At 47.2% G+C, this 18,444-nt stretch overlaps 2 protein-coding genes across 10 annotated transcripts in view; one reads left to right on the top strand and one right to left on the bottom strand.

Annotated features, from left to right (window-relative positions):
* Window positions 1–6,021, top strand: part of CEP41 (centrosomal protein 41) — a 46,891-nt gene extending 40,870 nt beyond the window's left edge. For 6 of the 8 annotated variants that reach the window (XM_019923860.3, XM_033863272.2, XM_033863271.2 and 3 more), the window contains 2 exons: window positions 470–614; window positions 4,676–6,021. In XM_019923860.3, coding sequence (XP_019779419.1) covers window positions 470–614; window positions 4,676–4,700 — 170 coding nt within the window. In that variant the 3' untranslated portion in view covers window positions 4,701–6,021. Of the gene's footprint in view, window positions 1–469 lie in introns of all 8 variants that reach the window. The other 2 variants (XM_019923874.3, XM_033863270.2) reach the window with 2 other exon arrangements.
* A 4,250-nt stretch (window positions 6,022–10,271) lies between these two features.
* On the bottom strand, window positions 10,272–18,144 carry CPA1 (carboxypeptidase A1). Of its 2 annotated transcripts, XM_033863264.2 has the most exons (11): window positions 18,009–18,144; window positions 17,120–17,223; window positions 16,157–16,238; window positions 15,466–15,699; window positions 15,127–15,228; window positions 14,498–14,599; window positions 14,196–14,306; window positions 13,483–13,573; window positions 12,777–12,976; window positions 12,178–12,262; window positions 10,272–10,532 (listed from the first exon to the last, which is right to left on the bottom strand). In XM_033863264.2, exons 1-11 carry the CDS (start codon window positions 18,045–18,047, stop codon window positions 10,345–10,347), a joined length of 1,338 nt encoding a protein of 445 aa, XP_033719155.1. In that variant the 5' UTR covers window positions 18,048–18,144; the 3' UTR covers window positions 10,272–10,344. The 2 variants fall into 2 exon arrangements, with proteins under 2 accessions (XP_033719155.1, XP_033719156.1); XM_033863265.2 differs by lacking the exon at window positions 18,009–18,144 and having other exon boundaries at window positions 16,709–17,219.
* Between the last annotated feature and the right edge of the window lie 300 nt (window positions 18,145–18,444).

Raw genomic sequence — 18,444 nt, 5'->3', positions numbered from 1 at the left:
GAGAAGAGAGGGTATCAGTCAAATAAAGTGTGCATCTCAGGCAGAGTTGAGAGGCTAAGCTAAGGCTTTCAGATTCCTTCTCGGAAAGCTTTGCTTCCTTCTGCTGCTTCTGGGTACCTTTAAACTACTTCTGGCCTTTCCTTTGGCACACTGCTTTCTCTTTTTCCTCTAACCATTCCTGTACCCTTCTCTACTGAGAAGGAATGAAGGACAGATGAGGTTGATTGGATAATGGAGAGGAAGGAAAGAAAAGCTATCTGGGTTTCCCTTCATCCCTGCCCCCTTCCCCACCTTCTAATTGATCTCAAGGATGAAGAGTAGGTTTTAGCCTAAAGTAGATGCTGAATAGGACTTCATTAGTTTAAAAGTGGTTTGTAGCATAAGACTTCATTAGTTTAAAAGTGTACTTGGCAGGTTGTCCCTGGAATCATTTTTGCAGCTCTGCTCCCTGCTTTCTTGCTCCCTTCAGGCCGGCTGAGCCAAGGTAATGCTTCTGGAAGAGACTCCAAGGTTCCAGGCTCCCGCAGCGGTCAGAACCTGCCTGCCGGGGCCCCTGCCGGCCACCAGAACCCCCGCTCGCTGGGCAGTGGCCACCTGCAAGGCAAACCCTGGAAGTAAAGACTTTGTCTTAGTCAAATAAATGTTTTCTCTCCTTTCGGAACCCCTGAGCAGTTCACAAGTTGGTCATTTTAAGAAGCTGCTGCAGAGGAAAGACCTCAACGTGTGTCAGGCCCTCTTCCCTCTTCCTGTCTCCAGCTCCTCTCCCACATCCAACCCGGGAAGGATTTTTACAAAACCCAGAGGCATGACAGGCTCTAGTGTCCTCCCTGTTGTTTACAGAATATTTAAGTCTCTGAAACTGAGTAGGAAAAAAGTAATTTTTTTAGGCTTTCTTTTTGTTTGTTTGTTTTTAATAAGGTCCAGTTTGTTTTGGTCTATATCCTGCGTTGTTTTGTAAATACTTCAGGCGCATCTGGTGTGTCCTTCCCAGCCAGTTCTTTTTCACTCACTCTTCTTGGTTTCACGAAGGCTCTCTCGGTAGGCTTTGCAGCCTGAGAAGCTGTCCCCGGGGGTGCAGACGATTCGTAGCTTTCAGCCCCCACCAGCTGTGGACCCGCTGGCTGAGGAGCTCTTCGCCCAGCACCCGAGGCAGGCTCCGTCTGGAAGCCGGTACCTGTGAGCGTCACTCAGTTAAGATTTAGTAGTAGCTCTCACATGTGCTCAGCGCTTCTCCTCCTCACTAGATGTTTTCCTGGAACCAGCACAGGTGATGATGTGTGCTCAGCTGCCTTCACGGGCAAGTCCTGCCCACTGTTCAGGGCCGGGTTGAGAGCCACTGAAGCCCCCTGGAGCCGTCCCTCATTTGCGGTTGGTTTATTAGTTGTAAACTCCCATTACCCAGCTCAGGCCCATCCATCTTAGATGGGTAGAAATTATGGCCACTTGAAAACGTTGGCTTTGGTTGGGCCACTGCCCGCACACAAGGTGAGGACAACTCCACAGTCCTTTGTCAGAGCTGACAACCCTTTAAACCCTTGCTTAAAAATACAGTATTAGTCTAATTGAGTAATTAGTGCAATTCCCTGCTTACTTCTCATTCTCATGACTGAGCTGTGATTAGGAGGTTTTGAATATAGATTCTTGTTTGGGCCAGAATTTTGAATCAGCGTTAATTGAATTGCTAGATGACTGACATTCATTCCATTTAATTGGGGGAACAAAAGACCTCAGGTAAGGATGAGGAACTATGAAATCATCAGGCAAAGGAAAAAGAGCCTTGTTAATTTTTATGGTCTGTGATCTGTAGCTGTGATAAGGGACTAAGGAATAAATTGTGCTCTTTGTCATGGCAACCAGCTTCTGAAAAGCCAGCTGAAAATTGCCTATCCTTAGGTGGTTATTGCTGCTGGGTAAGATTTGTCTTAACAGGACTATTTTTCTCACCACCAAAAAAAAAATGTATCACAGTATTTCCAGCATGGGGGGCTGTGTTTGTAGGAGAAATAAAGGTAATAAATATCTTATAGAGACATATGGAAAAATAACTTTCACATTCAGCCCAGTTCTGTTTTAGTGTGTTTATTCTTCTCTACTTGATTTCCAAAGTGCAACATTTTCCGATGCTTTAGAAATCAAACAAACCAGGGACATTGTTCAGATGTCAAGCTGTGCCCAATTTTCCACAAGATTCAAGAATCTTGTATAAAATTCAGCCAACGTACACATAGCTTTAAAGAGGAGCCTGTCATGTTTCCCCATAAATTTATTGCCTGAGAACTAAGTTCAGCCTTTTGCTAATGCCAAAATGCTCTGGCTTTTTATTTTCTTTACAGCATAGATTTTTAAAAATGCAAATTTTTCCACACTCAACTTTCCCCTAGCATGGACAAGATTTTCAGCCATTTTGGACACATATGCATTTTTAAGAAAAAAATTTTTTTTTCTCTGTGACAAAGTTCTGGTTATGCCATTTTCAAGTCGACTAGTCGGGAGTTTAGATTTCCCCACTCGATTCTATTTTGAAAGTAAATGGTAGTCCGCCTTTGTTCCTATTCTGCATTCTCATCACCACACAACACTAGAGTGTTAGAAACTACTATGTATATGTGCAAAGTCAGTATAGCTGAACCTATTAGAATTGCAGTGCGTTTAGTTGAGAGATCTGGCAGGTTGACTATATTTATGTGTGTTTCTCCATAGCGCTTTGCCTATTGGTAAGGATTTTAAATAACTACTCCTCAAAGACCTGTTCTGGTTCTGCACTTTGTGTGTTAAATGTCACTTGCAGTTTTTACACGCTCAAGGTATTGCTTTGAATGTTCTACTTTACTAGTTTCTTCGTTAGATTAACTGACATGTATTATCTAAGCGATCTGTGATACTCTGTGCAATTGTGAAAGTTGAAGATTAAAGTACATAGTTCTTAATTTGTTGTTTGCTGTTAATATGCTGAGATCTGCCAACTTCTCTCTTCCTGTCTGTTGAGATGATTTGTGGGGAGTCACATGAGACTGGGGTGATCTGAAAGAGTACTTCTTTTTGCTCTATCTCCCAGTAATGCATATTTTCTTTGTGTAAATGAACCAGGAAATCATTCCAATTAGGGCAGTGGACTTTAGCTTTCTAGTCAGAAGGGTTTCTCCTCATGCCCAGCAGGGACTGATTGCCACCTTAAACTCATTAGAGCGGGGCTTTCTTGTCAGCGTTGGGGGTTGATGAGCTTCCCTTGCCTGGGAACTTATGACCCCCTAGATGGAAAATGCTTTATCAATGTACAACTGCTGCTCCATCTGAGCAATGGTGATGGCCAAAGTCTAAATAATAAGTTCAGTACTTTATCTACTGTATTTAAGAAAGAAAAGAGGGAAGGAAAGAGAGAAGCAAGGAAACAAGAAGTGTGGAGGGAGGAAGGGGAAGGCAACATTACTCATTTGAGTACAAAAAGAACATCTCGGGCTGTTACAATGTCAGGTTTAATCTATTGAAAGGCATAGAATGGGGACCTCCCTGGCAGTCCAGTGGTTAAGACTTTGCCTTCCAATGCAGGAGGTGTGGGTTCGATCCCTGGTTGGGGAGCTAAGAATCCCACATGCCTCATAGCCAAAAAAACAAACGAAAACCCCCCATAAAACAGAAGCAATATTGTAACAAATTCAATAAAAGACTTTAAAAAGGGTCCACATCAAAAAAAAAGTTATAAAAAAAGTAAAAAGAAAGACATAGAATGAATCAAATTACCTAAATGTAATTTTATTTTTTACCTTTAGCAGAAAACCAGAACTAGCACAATCATATTGGACTTGGGGTGTAAATCAGAATTAAAAGAGAACAAATAGTGTTCATTAGTTGCTGAGGGATTTTTCCTGTGATACTACTGAGATTATACAAAAATTCATAAGACTTTAGGCTACTCACCAAGAACACAGAACAAAACAAAACCTTCTTTTCTCTAATTCCCTTGTGGAATATAAGTGAAATCAGAGTCCTAGGCTAGGAAGAAATATGTAGCCAATTTTTCTTGTGTTGGTTTTGGTTTCTGTCATGTTATAAATTGGTTGTAGATTCTGTCTTTTATGTTATCTGACTTTTTTAGGGGGGATAATTAATTTCTGTCCACCTGGATTTAAATCCATGACTCCCTTCCTGCTCTACTCTGAAGATAATCATTAAGAACCTTTCTTTCCCCAGTTCCAAAATATTCCCAGTGTCTCTAATGTGCGTTTATTTTTTCACAATTCTTTCAGTTTCAACTCCCATAATACTTTCCTTTTTCTTTTTCAAGAAACATCAGAAATGTGGATATTATATCAGTTTATGTGAGCATGATGATATGCTTATCTACTGTTCAATTAATTTTTTGATTAAAATATATTTTTCCCATAAAAAACAATAAATAGGACACATTGTGCTTCCAAAGTGTTCAGAAGACATTTGGGTAGTAATACGTTCCTAAAGTTGCAGTAATTACTGAAATTGCTATTGCCACGTCCTTTATTGGCACACAGGTCAGTTATAGCATAAAATATGTAATGGTGGCAATTTGTCAGCAGTGAATTCTGACAGGACAGGATTCAGTGCATGATTTTATGTGTTTACAAAACTATATTGCCCCCCTCCTCCCCCATCTCCTTACGGTCTCACTCTCTGATGCTTATCCTCTTTGTTCCAAATGCAGACGCAGATTCTCTTCACCTGCATAACATCCTGAGGCACCTGGTGAAATGTGTGGCAAACAGAGGTCACTTATTAAATACTATTGACTGATGGACTACATTTTAAAAAAATTATTTAAAATTATTTTTGACTATAACCTCCCAGAGGGTGAAAATCACCAACTACATGACATTGGCCCTTAATAAGGGTGTGTGAATAAATGAACTGAACCTGTCAAGACTGAAGTCTGGGATGTAAAGCCCATTGTGGTGGCCACTCAGCGCTGGTCTGCCATTCTGGAGACCTGGAAAGTTTGTTATCCCTTGTCCTCTTGTACATCCTACTTTTGTATGTGAGACATTCATCACTCTGAGATTTTTAGATTACCCTCTGCAGGAGGTACCCAAGAAGCTGTTAGGGCCGTTATTATTAGCCTGGCTGTCTGCAGTCTGCCTGTTTCCATGGTCCCCTCAAGCTCAAAGTAGCCTTCAGAATTCAACTGCACCATCCCCATCTGAGAGTGGGTTTTATTTTCTCTTTTGTTTCAAATCTTGAAGATTTCCAGGTAATAATGTTAGCAAACATTTATGGAGAGCTTACTATGTGTTAGGCAGTATTCCTAGATTCTTCATTTTATGTTTTGACTCATTTGACTATCAGAACATCCCTACGAGGTAGGCACCCCCATTTTCAGGTGAGGAGACTGAGGGTCAAATGGAAATTAAGCAACTCGCCCTGTGTCACTGAGCTGGAAGGTTGAGAAACCATTCTGCTCTGTGCTTGTCCACTCTGGGTGGGTACAGCCACTCTCTCCCTGGCTACGCCTCCAATTCACTAACAAAAATGTAACTTTCTGGGCTTCCCTGGTGGCGCAGTGGTTGCGAGTCTGCCTGCTGATGCAGGGGACACGGGTTCGTGCGCCGGTCCGGGAAGATCCCACATGCTGCAGAGTGGCTGGGCTCGTGAGCCATGGCCGCTGAGCCTGCGCGTCCGGAGCCTGTGCTCCGCAACGGTAGAGGCCACAACAGTGAGAGGCCTGTGTACCGCAAAAAAAAAAAAAAAAAAAGTAACTTTCCCTTGGCTGTTGGCTTCCCTTCCTTCCTTGTCACCTGAGATTCCACTGAAAGCTTTCCTCCTCTGCCTGCATAAAAGGTGAGGAATTCAGGGACTGAAACATCTGCTCCTGGGACCATTCCACTGTCTGTGTCTGGTGACCTATCTAGAAGACAGGTGCTCCAGGGTTTGTGAGATTTGTTTCTTAATGAGGTATCACTTAAGGAATGGGAGTTACAAACTTTTCATTAGATTGTAGGGGAAAAGGCTGTTTTCCTGATGGTTGAACTATCCAATAAAACCATATTGATATGATTTGTGTCTGAATTTCTCTTTCCTTTGTGGTGATGTTTCTGATTTAGGCTGAAACGTAAATTGTGTGAATTGGCTCATGGCCGCAGGCCTGGGCTTCGTGGGAGGAAGCAGCAGCAAACCTCTGTGCCTCAGTCCATGTTAGCAGAGCTCTCATTCCACCGCACTCCTCTAAAAATGTAGCCGAACATACCATGGTAGTTAAGCAGAAGACTTATAACTTTCTTTTAGTTGGGCAGTAAACATTTGGCAGTCTTCACTTCTGGGGTCGTTAGCTGATGCTCACAGTTTGAGTTGCCAAATTAATGTGGATCCTGAAAGCTTTGGGGAGAATTCATTACCCTTTGACAGTTTTTCAGATTTGACGGGTGCTCTGTGCTTCTTTCTCAGAGCTCTTCCTTCATCTGGCCGATCTGAATGTTTTGGTTGGTCATATCAGTTTCCTGTAAGGAGCATCTGGGTCGTAGTGTGTTCACAGAATGATGTTTCTGTCCTTAGAGCCCTTAGAGCAAGAATTCGTCTGCATCTTCAAATCCACCTAGTCCCACTTGCCCTTGCAAAACAATTGCTGAGATGATGAATAGCCCTGTACTGGATGAGGGACCAGTGAGGTCATATCTGGATTGTATTCAATGACATTTCAATTTTAACTTCAGGCCAAAGCCAGAAAGCTAGACATGCATATCTTAGTGTTAATTCAAAAGACCACCCAAAGGATTCTTATGGACCACGAATGGCCCACGGGCCACATTGAGAACCATAGATAATGCTCTAAGAACAAAGTAAAATGAGTTCATTTAAAAATAAAGATTTTTGAAAAGTCCTAGAGAATAGGCATTAGCATAATCAATTCCCCAGATTGCTGCGGGAACTGAAAGTGAGCAGCAAGCACTCTTGGGAGTTGTCATCTGAGCTACCACAGAGTGCTTAGGGAATGGCCCCCAACCAGGAGACATTAGTACCCTGCCCTTGGTAGAAACACTTGCTTCCAGCTCTATCTGGAGTATAAACTTTTCCAAAAATAAGACCTTGTTCTGGGCAACAGCAGAAGAAATGAGTTTAGACAAATGATGAAAAAGAATCTGGGCACAAATTAAGATGGCCATTTAGATGTTTGATTTTGATAATAAGTTGATCTTAGATAACTTTACCCACAGGTAATCTGGTGTGTTTGAAATAGCTTTTTTTTAACCCCCCTGATTATACAAACTCATTGCAAGAAATTCAGAAAAGTATAAAGAGGAAAACCACCACCGCTGCCTGGGGTAACCACAATTATTATTATTGGGGAATATCTACTTCCAGGCATAGTGGGTGTGCGTTTTTCAAACAAAAATGAGATTCATACTCAATATACTATGTTGTAGCCTGCTTTTTTTTAAACAACTGTATGGAAATATAAATTACATGCCATAAAATTCACCCATTTTAAGGATACAATTCAGTGATTTTTAGTAAATGTACAGAGTTGAGAAAGCACCACCACAATCCTGTTTTAGAATATTTCCATCATGTGACCAGCTTCTTTTGCCCAGTATATTGTGACCATTTTTCCATATCAACACAGACTACAATGGCTTCCCGATATTCCATTGTGTAAATGGGTAATACCCATATCAAAACTGGTATCTATCTAGGTTCTTTTCCTTTTAATTTAACTTTTTATTATTACAACCTTGTATATATGTTTATTTGAACTTCTCAAAATATTTTTATAAAATAAATTCCTCCAAGTGGACTTACTGGGTCAAAGTGTCAATACGCTGAAATTTTTTATTTATAGTGCCAAATTCCCCTCCAGGAGGGTCATGTAAATTTATCCTCCCACCAGCAGTATATGGCAGGTCTCATTTCTTCATACTCTTGATAACACTGAGTTGTCAGTCTTTTTATTCTTTGTCAATCTGATGGGAGAAAAATAATATATTTTTCTTTAATGTACAAAAAATAATCACTCAGAAAATCAGTATCTTTCATTTATTGGCTTTTTGTGTTTCTTCTTTTGGGAATTGCCTATTTTTCTTTTGAAATGTTAGTCTTTTTTTTAAACCCCTTTTACTTGTAAGAGCTTTTTTCCCCTCAAGGTTATTAATACTTTTTCATATACACCACATTATTTTCTAAAATTTTTGTTTCTTTTAGCTTTATGATTTTATTTATAAAATAAAATTTTTACCCATAGATTTGTAAAAATATGTATCTGCAAACTGGAAAGTTCTTCCTGTAGTTGAAAATAGAAAAAAAAATGTTAATGACTTCCATGTCTCCATTTAACGAGCATTTATTAAGTGCCTACTCTGTGTCATGTACTTGGCCAACCAGTAGAAATTGAGTGTTGAGCAAAACAGCACAATCCCTGCCCTCATGGAATTTTCATTCTGGTGCTTTACTCCTGTCTTTTCAGCTTTCTTAAGACTCTTACTTGCTCAGAGCCTTACTTTCTAAACTACAACTCAGGGAAATTCAAAATGACTTGCAAGCCTACAAAATAAAGATTATAAAATTTATAAGTTCTCTAGTATATGTGGAGAACACTCATTCAACAAATATTTATTGGGTATCTGTATGTCAAGTACTGTTGATGGTTCTGGAGATTGAATGCCAAGTCAAGTGGTCTCTGCTATCAGGGAGTACAGTTTATTTTAAATTAAGCAATTCTACCCTTGAAGCCTAAGTAATCCAATTTCGTAAAATGATATATTGTCTTGCTAACTTAATATTTTTTCACTTATCAGTCTTTATTAAACAGTAAGATCAGTTTCGTTTTTTTTTTACTTGCCCAAACTGAGCCATTACAGTGGGTTTCAGCTTATCTACATAAATTGAAGGGAAATGGTTCCCAAAAGATAACTTGAAGGAAGTGTCATAAAATCTTTAGATCATCCTTCTGTAAAGACTGAAACACCATTTAACCTTGCCTTATAAACTTATATATGTATAACTGTATGTGTACTATATGTATAGTCAGCCTCATTCTTTTTGTTTTTTAGAATGTTTGGTAGCAAAAAAAAAATTAAAATAAAAAAATGAATGGGGTATAATTATAAAAATTTTGAATCACTATATTGTATATGTGAAACTAATATATACTGTAAATCAACTATACCTCAATTTTAGAAAATTAAAAATTATAAAAAACCTCCAAGATGAAAATTCCCCAATGGGCCTTTAAAAAAAAAGAAAAAATCGTTTGATCTTCAGGCTATTTTATGTGAAAAAGACACAGATTTTAAGTCAGTGAAGATGGATGCATTGTGATACTTCATCTGACTGATACAGGGAGAGGCTGCCATCCTTACCCCAGCCCCCCTATTTGGGAAGCTACCAAGCCACCCCCCATCCACTTCCCAGCAAGTTCAGTGGGAGGAACCCCCTGCTTGACAGTCACACCTTAAGAGATTTGGAAGAAACGGAATGTAGATTCTTGCTTTGAAAAAAAGTTGAGATATATGCTATGTGCTGTGGGGCTAGCCACTAAGTGTGATATCACAGCCACCAGAATCACCAAGCAAGGGAGGGAAGCCAAATCCTAGGAGCTGTGGAGGGTATGGGGAAGGAGAGGAGAGCCTTACGTTTGAGAAAGTTTGCTAACGATAATGAGTGGTGGTGAGTGGAAGAGGAGACAATGTAGCAGGAGATGCTAGAAAGGATGGGGCAGTGAGAAGTAAACTACTTCTGTCTCTAAAGGCAAAGTCTTCCTGATACACTTCAATTAATAAAATGCCCTGGGATTGGTGTTTGTTCTTTATCTTCAGTAAATGATTCCATTTAACCCAACTGTGTCCTTCCAACTTAATTAGGAGTGGGAGACCATACTTTGCTCTATAGAAATTTGCTTTACCTGGCTGCAACATTGATTTGGGACAACACTGGCCACTAGGATTATTCTAGTTTGTACTCAGGGTTATTGCTTTTGTAGATGAATGGATCCAACCAGCTACACTATTGTACAAGCTGAATTCCTCACCACTGCGGGGTGCCGGGCATTTGGTTAGCAGCTGTGGCTGCTGCTTGCTCCTAAGGTATGAACAAATCACCCCACTGACGAGCTGAGCTCAGGGTGGTCTAATTAAAACAGATGCCACTTGGATACAACTTCACAGGACCTTGGAATGCAGGGGAGTTTAAGGGTCATCTAGTCCAACTACCCACACGTTTCCAGTGAGACCTGCGGGAACTAAATCACTTCTGCCACAGCTTGAAAAGGCAGACATGCCACATGCATTCCCACACATGAGCCCCATTCTGGTCCATGTACACTCAAACTTTATTTGGCTGCCTGGGTGGGGACAGAGAGGAGGAGGAAGACAGCGCTGAAGGGCCGGGTCAGTAGGGGTGATTCAGCGTGTGCTCCATGATGGTCAGAAGTGCCAGCCATGTCTCCTGGGCCGTGGGGATGATCTGGGAGGCCGGCAGCAGGAAGCCATAGCGCCCGGTGTCCCGGAGCTCGAAGGTGAAGGAGTACTTGATGCCCTGGTCGTAGGTCCAGTCAATGGTGCCTCCACTGGCTTGGTCTGGGGCAGGAGCAGACCGGCAGAACAAAGGTCACTCGCTTGAAAACATTTGCATGGGCTGGGCTAATGGTCCAAAGCCCAGAGCCTCGTGCAGTGTTGACTGGAGTCAGCATCTGCTAAGTTCCTACTGTTGACCAAGCAGCCTGGCTTCCTCCCAAGAAGCTCCCCTGAAGGGTCTTAGTCCAAGAGGCCCAGAGAGGCAGACCAGCGATGGTTCTCCTCTCACTGGGTCATGCAAGGAAGCTCCCACGATTTTGAAAGCCACCTCCATCTAACAGCCACTTGGGTCAAGCCCCCACATATACCAGAGTTGCCCACTTGGGTAACCAGGACTGTCCCCCGGATGCTGGTCTGCAGGGGGAAAGTGCAAGGGTCAGAGTCAAAGCAAAAGCCCCTCGTCTGTCTTTTGCAGACAGATTTGCAGTAGGTATCAAAGCAGCTGCAGAATCGGGCACGGGAGAGGGAGGTGGCTGCATATCAGAATTTAACTCCACAATATTGAACAAAGCAAAAACCTTTTGACTCAGGGTTAAAACAGTTTCCAAAGAAGGCCTGGAGTCCAAAAGTAAGGCCAGCCCCAGGTGAGACTGTGCCTCACTCACCCCCAGAACTGGGCACTTGGGGCAGGAAGTCTGAGGTGTGTCCCTGCGCCCTGCTTCTTCAGTACTCTCACCTCCTGTCAGCCACAAGCTTGCTGTGTCTCTTCAGGGCTCAATGGGATCTGAACACCGCAACCTCAACCCCTGCTGCCATCCCCGCCACCTGTCTCTGCTGCAGCCACTGGGTCTCTGTGCTCTTCCTGCCGTTCCCATACACGCCAGGTCAGGGCACACGGGAAGGCCTTTGTTCTAGAAGATTCCTCTGCCTGGAAGGCTCTTCCTCAAATAGCCTCTTAGCTCCATCCCTCCTTTCCTTCAATACTTGCCCAAATTTCACTCTCTCAATGAGGCCTATGCTTCAGTCCACCTGCCCTGCTTCCACCCCCAGTACTCCTGAGTCCCCTCACCCTGTCCTAGTAGTTCTTTTTCTCCCAGCACTTATCACCTAACACATGGTATCATTTCCTTATTCATGTTTATTGTCATGGCTGGCTAGAATGGAGGTTTCCTGATGTTGGCTTATTTTTATTCCCAACTGTATCCCAAGCACACAAAACAAGGCCTGGTGTATCATAGGTGTTCAATAAACATTTGTTGACTTAATTCCATGTTGATGTAGCAGTCCTCCTCTCAGGGGCAGTGCATGGATAAGTAAGCTGGGAAAAGATAGGATATATTCTCTAACTGAAGGGCATTGGAGGAAGAGTATTTTTTAAGTTGAATTTCTTAGGGATCTACAATACAAAGGCCAGCAGAACTCTCTACCCGCTCCATGCATGAAGCTGAACTTAACCCCAAGATAAGAGTTCTCAGAGGAACTGAAGGGTTTGTCTGAAGGTATCGAGGAAGGCAGAGTTCACATGAGGAAAGGGCCCCGCTGCCCACCAAGCCAGCAGTAGTCAGGCGTGGCCAGGGCTGTTCTCCTCACCCATGCTCCCAGGTTGGGGAACCCTTGGCTACCTCCTCCAGGAGGGACACTTCCTCCAGCAGGGAAAGCCAGCTGAGCTTCCTCCCAGACCACCCACAGAGACAATGCACCTACTTACAAATTGTTGTGATGATGCTGCCATACTTGAACTTGGTCCCATACAGAGAGGCCAGGGCCTCAACAGCAGACTTAGCCACCTGATCCTGGAGAAAACGCCAAGCAAGACTGCTTGTCATGGCCAGCAGTGCCAGACCCCCAGAACCACAGGGCCAGGGTACCCTGGGGGCTGGCAGGATGACCCAGGAGCACATACCCTGCAGAAGCCGGCCCCCAGCAGACAGCATGGAACCTGTTGGGTCCTGCAGGGTCAGGCCCGGGAACTCAGCAGGATGTGACCTTGTGGGATGTCTGGCTGCTACTTCACTGCCCTTTGGTCACCCTGCAGCTCCAGGTTTAAACTTGTGGTACAAGCTCAAAGTCCACCCCTACCCCTTCCTCTGTCATGTGACAGAAGTGACTCAACCACTCTGTGCCTCAGCTTTCCAGACAGAAAGGCTAGTCTGCCCTGCTGGTCTTCTCAAGCCATCAGGGGTCCATGGGAGAAAGGGGTGCTAGGCACAGTGTAGGGCCTCGTGCCTTAAGCAGGTTTGATGGATAAACCCAGGCCCACCCAAAGCTGCCTTTGGGATGAGAGGGCAAGCAGGGATCAGCACGTACCAGCTCATCCTTGTCTGCAGGTGATTCTCTTTTGTAGCCAAAGGGATACAAGAGGAGCTGGGAGTAGCTGTGGATGGAGATGAAGGCCTTGATGTTCCCGTGTTCTTTCACAAAGTCCACGATGGACTTGACCTCCACTTCGGAATTGGCAAACTTGCCACGGTAAGTTTCCGAGCATGGGTTGCTGCTGGATCCGGCCTCTGTGGGAGGGGAGAGTTGGCATTCCTTACACCCAAGCAATGTAGCTTCCATGGCTTCTGGTCTTTGCATGAGTTGAGATGCAGGAGGGCTCACCCCCACCCCGGATAAGGAAAGTGCAGAAGCCTTTTATAAGCTGGGGGTCCTGCCTCCCTCCCCAGCCAAACTTGGACAAAGCTGATGGACATGCCCAGAGAGGTTGGAAGGGCTCCTCAAGCAACACCAGTTCCTGCAGTGAAGTGACCACAGAGGGAAGGAGCTGAAGTTACGCTAGACAACCAATAGATTGGTTTCAGACCTCAGTTCCATTGGGAAGGACTTTACAGGCAAGGGACAAGCAGATCTCAGAGGGCCACCTTCCTCACTGTGCACCTTGGAGGAGAGGCCAACATTACCCATGCGCCTCCACTGCTGGGGCAGGAGAGGGTTGGGGGATGACAGGACAAAGGACAGTAAGAAGCCATTCTGGGGTGTCCATCCCTGCTCCCCAAACCACACTGGGCCTTACTCCCAAAGCCAGCGTCCCAGTTCCTGTTGGGGTCCACCCCAATGCAGGTGGAGCCCGACGTCAGGGATCGAGTCTTGCGCCACATTCGATTCTGAGAAAGAAAAAGTGATCAGCCACCCAACAGAGGCCACAATCAACACAGAGCCCCAATCCGGAGCCTGGGTGTGGACACAGTATGGAATCAGAAGCCACTTTCAACTGGTTGTCAGGGAGGAAGGTCTGCAAAGGGGGCTCTTGGCTGAAGGAAAATGGAGGAGACAATGGATGGCATTTGGCCAGGGGGTTCTACTGGCAGAAAGAGGAAGGCATGTGGCAACCACCCCCCCCAGCCCCTTACAAAATTGATTGGTAGCATGCTGTCCCATAGACATAAAGTAGAACCAGGGAAGAAGGTCTGGGCAGTGTGTCTCCACTGGGGAAAGTTCTGTCCCCCACAACCTGGACATTTGGCAATATCTGAAGATGTTTTCGGTTGTCTCATCTGGGGGCTTGAGTCAGTCAGGAAGCTGCTTGTGCAGGACAGCCCCCAACACATGAAGAATTATCTGCCCCAAATGTCAAGAATGCCAAGGTCAAGAACCCCTAGTCTAGGGGGACAGGTCTGTTTGTCCCTCTCTCAACTTCTGGGAGTTGAGATTAGGGGTGAGTAGCCTGTGGGGCTCAGAGGACAGAGGCCCACCCTGCTTTCCCCAAGAAGAGGAGAAGGCCTGTACCTTGCTGTGGGTGAAGGCAAAACCATCAGGGTTGGTGACGATCTCCAAGAATATGTCCATGTTGTCCAGAATGGCAGTGAAAGCTGGGTCCTGGCCATAGTCTTGTGCGATCTGGTGGAGGTTGGGGAGCAGAGGGGCAGAGCGCGCCAGGCCAGGAATCTGCCATGCTAGAGCAATGGATGCCTGCCCTCGACCTCCCTCTGTGGTCATTGCTTCTGGATGGAAGCAGGGGCCAGGGCTTCTATGGGCCTTGGATACCAATGCCCTACCAGGCGAGAGCACCCTCACCTCCGTAGGCTTACCTTCTTTGCAAACCAGACCCCACTGGCCTGGGTGACCCACTCCCGAGAATGGATGCCCGTGTCAATCCAGATGGCTGGACGGTTGTTCCCCCCAGTGCTGAACTGGATGAGAAGAGCAGGAAATAGTTCAGCTGGGGCCCTGTCTCACCTCCTTGAAGGGGAGTGCACCCCAACCCAGAGGCTGTCTGCTCTCTGGTATCTCAGGTTGAGGCTCTGTTTGTGGGACCATCACTCAGGTGGGATGTGGGAGTGGGTCTGGACCGGGATCCTGCAGAGCTTTGCCTCCTGCCCTCAGCTCAAGCTTGGCGCAAATAATGACTAAGCCAGACTTTCGGGCCCCTCCATGTTCCAATGCCCATACATAGTTCTCTGTCGGAGGTCACAAACAAAACATTTTATCTGGACTACCAGACACTGGGATACTTTCCACAATGTGACACTTGACTGGAAACACTTGCGTCACCTAAAATTGTGTGTGTACTGGTATGCACACACCTATGCTACACAGGGAGTCCATATAACAGTGTGTTCTCTGTAACCCTGGGCTCACCCATGGGTGCCTACGCACAGATGTGGGGGCCCAGTCTTGCAGATGTGCTCACGTACATCCACTGGCAGGTGCCCGTTACCTTCAGCACGTAGATGGGACGGCCTTCGTAGCTGCTGCCGATCTGGAGCTTGCTGACAAGCTGTGGGTGCTCGGCCGCCAGCAAGTCCATGAAGTCATAGATCTGAGGAGGCAGAGGAGGGAAGGCTGCCTTCATGGCTTCCGGGCACCTGGATGCCTCCCTTAGCAGCTCCGTTAGCGAGCCTGCTGTGAGCCCTGAATGCGGAGGAGCCACGACCCAGAGCCTCGAGGCCACATGGTGACAGAGCAGATGTCACGCACACCCAGGCTGGCCCTGGCGTGTTCTGCCAGTCTGACGAAGAGCTTGGTGCTTGTGGAGCGGGGCCCCGGGGTCCCTCACCTCCTCCAGGGTGTGGTAGGTGGCATAGTTAAAGGTGTTAGTGCTGCGGGCCCGGCTCCGGGAGGCGAACATCTGCTCCTGCTCGTCGTCCAGCAGCGACTGCACGTCCTCTATCATGATTGTGTATCTGAGGCCACGGGCCTCCAGGAAGACTTTGACAGCCTGGATGCTGGGGAAGGGCACTCGGACGTCGATGGGGGAGCCTGGCTGGGCAGGGCCCCTCCAAAAATCCAGCTGGGGAGGACAAGAGCCACTGTCACAGCGGGCTGGGAAAGGGCCTGCCCGGGATAGGGTGTCGGCACCAGAATTTCCCATATAATTGGGGATGGGGCACAGCTGTTAGGGGAAGAGGCTGCAGGGAATCCCTGGGTGCTGGACAAAGTCCAGTTTGGTCAGGGAAATGGCCCAGGAAGCAGAGTGGAGAGGCTTTGAGGCAGCAAGGGAGAGAGAAGAATTAGAAGTTGGGGCGATGTGGGGGGCTCTTTTGCTCAGATGCTCAAAGGCAGCAAGATTCTAGCACTGGGAAGTTTAAGTCACTTCCTAACAGGGATCAGTCCCATGGCTCCCTCCTGGGTGGCTGGGGAGAGAGAGCCCAGGCCCCATTTGGCCCCAGGTGGGAGGGGGTCTGAGGCGAACCCATCTGCCCTGAGACGTACCCTGGGGCCTCAGGGCAGCTCCCACATCCTCTAACCTGTAGGTGCTCCAGGTCCTCCAGCTCCTTCACCATCTGTACCTGGGCTTCATCGGCCGCAGAGATTCGGAGCACCTGGTGCCTGGGCAGAGCGGGAGGGGAGACTGAGGGCCTGAGCAGCTCCTACTGGCTATGCGTGCTCCCCAGGTGGGAGGAGGGCGGCTGGGCCTCGGTCCTCTGGGCTGAGCAGGGGAAGCACGAGGGATCCTAGCGACGGGAGGCCTGGGCTCCTCGGAACCTTCTGGACACTGCTGCTGTCCCTATCCCAGCTTAGACTCTTTCTCTCTAAAGCTAGCTAGGCCTCCTCCTGCCTCCTCTTCTGAAGAGTCCTCCTCAGAGCTCAGATATTCTCCAGGGCTCAAGAGGCTGTCCTAAGAGACCTGACCCCTTCTCAGTCCTGGTCCCCAGTCAGCCTTCCTTCCAGGATGTGCTAGTCTGCTCCTCTCTGACCATCTTCCCATGTGTCTGTCTGTCCCTCTCCTCCAGATGCTGGCTGGGGGTTAAGTCCTCCCTATCTCCCTTCTGAGCACCCCTTCCTCTCCATGCTCCTACCCCACGAAGTCCTCTTTGCCAAGGACAGCCCCCAGCAGCACGCTCAAAATCAGCAGCCCCTGCATGCTGCAGCCAGTTGGGAAGGTCAGTTGAGGCGGAGAAGGTCCTGGGGCCTTTTAAACTCTCCCAGGACAGAGGTCTCCTGGCTGTGCCCAAGAGTTGTCCTTCCACTTGCACCTGGGCTCTATCCCACGGGGAGGGAGAGGTGGGAGTTCCAAGCTCTGACACCTACCCACTCTCCCTGATAAAGTGGCAGGGAACAGGACAGCTGGAGAGATAAGCCAGGCCTCAACCCCTGGCCATGAGGGGCCGTCCTGGGCCTGAGGGTCAGCTAGGGCTGAGGCCTCCCAGCTGGAGCCCTGATTGCCCAGAGCCCTGCAGCCCACAGACCCTATGGTCCTGTTTACTGACCCGGCAATGGAGAAGGAGCCAGGACTCTGGAGTGGCCACACCAGCTGCAGCCTCATGTGAGGTGTCCTCTTCTCCCATTTCCCGGAGCACCAGCTCTTTTGTTCCTATGAGAGAGCAGGATGGGACCTTCTGGGACCCCAGCCAGCTCCCAGATTTCCTGGCTTCTCACCACACGGGCTTTGTCCAGGGCTGCCTGACCTTTAGGGTACAACCCCGTGAAGGAAACTTCCCAGCCCCACTCTTACCAGTCTCGGTGGCCTTGTGGGAATCAGGCCACAGCACAGAAGCAGAAGTTTCCCTCCACCCCCACTGCTCTAGGGCTCTGGGATCAAGGGTTGCCCTTGATGGGAACTGTAACCAGATGTCCTCTGAGTAGAAAGTGCGGTGGTGGGAACCAGGGCCAGAACCCTGTTGGGACTGCACACTGTATAGGAGACACTGGAATTCACAACGGGGAATTTGCTCTGGCTCTGGATGCTGACCTCATTGCAGAGACATCTAACACAAATCTGCCCTAATCCACCAGGGCCCCAGTGGTTCCCCGGCAGCATCTGGGGGCCCTGCTCTGGGTCAGGGCCTCAGGCTTGGGCACTGCCAACAACGAAGGCGGCCCTTTCCAGTTTCCATCTCTTCCCTCTGCCTCCCTAGCCCACCTCCTATGGTCCAACCTTCCTATGCCAAGGCAGAGTGACCCCATTACATTTACCCACAACTCTCTCCTGAGCATAGCTCTGGGAAGATGATGAAACACTGAATCCATCCTCAACAGATATTGAGCCTCCATGAAGACTGTTCCTTTCTACTCTGGCAGCTTTTCCTGCCCTCCAGACCCCAGGCAAGGCTTACCACCTCCCTGAAGCTTCCTCTGGCTTCTTTCTCTCTCACCTACCTGCCCCTTCTCTGAATGTTCATCTCTTTGCTCATTCATCCTCTGGGTCAGGTCCTGTGCTCCACCCTGAGATGATGCCCGAAGCAGATGGGTGGGTCCCTGATCTCACAGAACTCAGTCTAATGGAGAAGACAGAAGTAACCAACTAACTTGTGTCCTCTCAGGCTTTCCAAGAAGCTGTGGGTCAATAAGACAGGATTAAGCATGCAAGAGATTCATGGGGAGACACATCCATGAAGGATAAAGGGGAGAGAGAAGAGCCTTACCTCGTTGCAGGTCTGACACCTGGGAGAGGATTGGGCAGGAGGAACTCAGGCAGCAGTGCAGTTTTGAATCTTGGAGCCAACATTGCAGTTCAGGGAGCCCTACGTCCTATAGGAATGCTGGTACTAGTGCCGCATTGTGCTCAGTCACTAGCTGGGAACAGCCCGTGGGA

Source organism: Tursiops truncatus, chromosome 9, assembly GCF_011762595.2.
Source record: "Tursiops truncatus isolate mTurTru1 chromosome 9, mTurTru1.mat.Y, whole genome shotgun sequence".
Taxonomy (NCBI): domain Eukaryota; kingdom Metazoa; phylum Chordata; class Mammalia; order Artiodactyla; family Delphinidae; genus Tursiops; species Tursiops truncatus.
The sequence above is the reverse complement of the archived record's forward strand: the minus strand, read 5'-3'. Positions and strand labels throughout refer to the sequence as shown.

Bases quoted from the DNA above. Each gene is read 5' to 3' on its own strand.
- CPA1 (XM_033863264.2), bottom strand. From the start codon at position 18,047: ATGAATGAGCAAAGAGATGAACATTCAGAGAAGGGGCAG. The intron at 14,307-14,497 runs GTAAGCCTACGG...AACCTCCACCAG, and splicing joins GGGTCTGGTTTGCAAAGAAG to ATCGCACAAGACTATGGCCA. The intron at 10,533-12,177 runs GTAAGTAGGTGC...CTCCTGCCCCAG, and splicing joins CAGCATCATCACAACAATTT to ACCAAGCCAGTGGAGGCACC.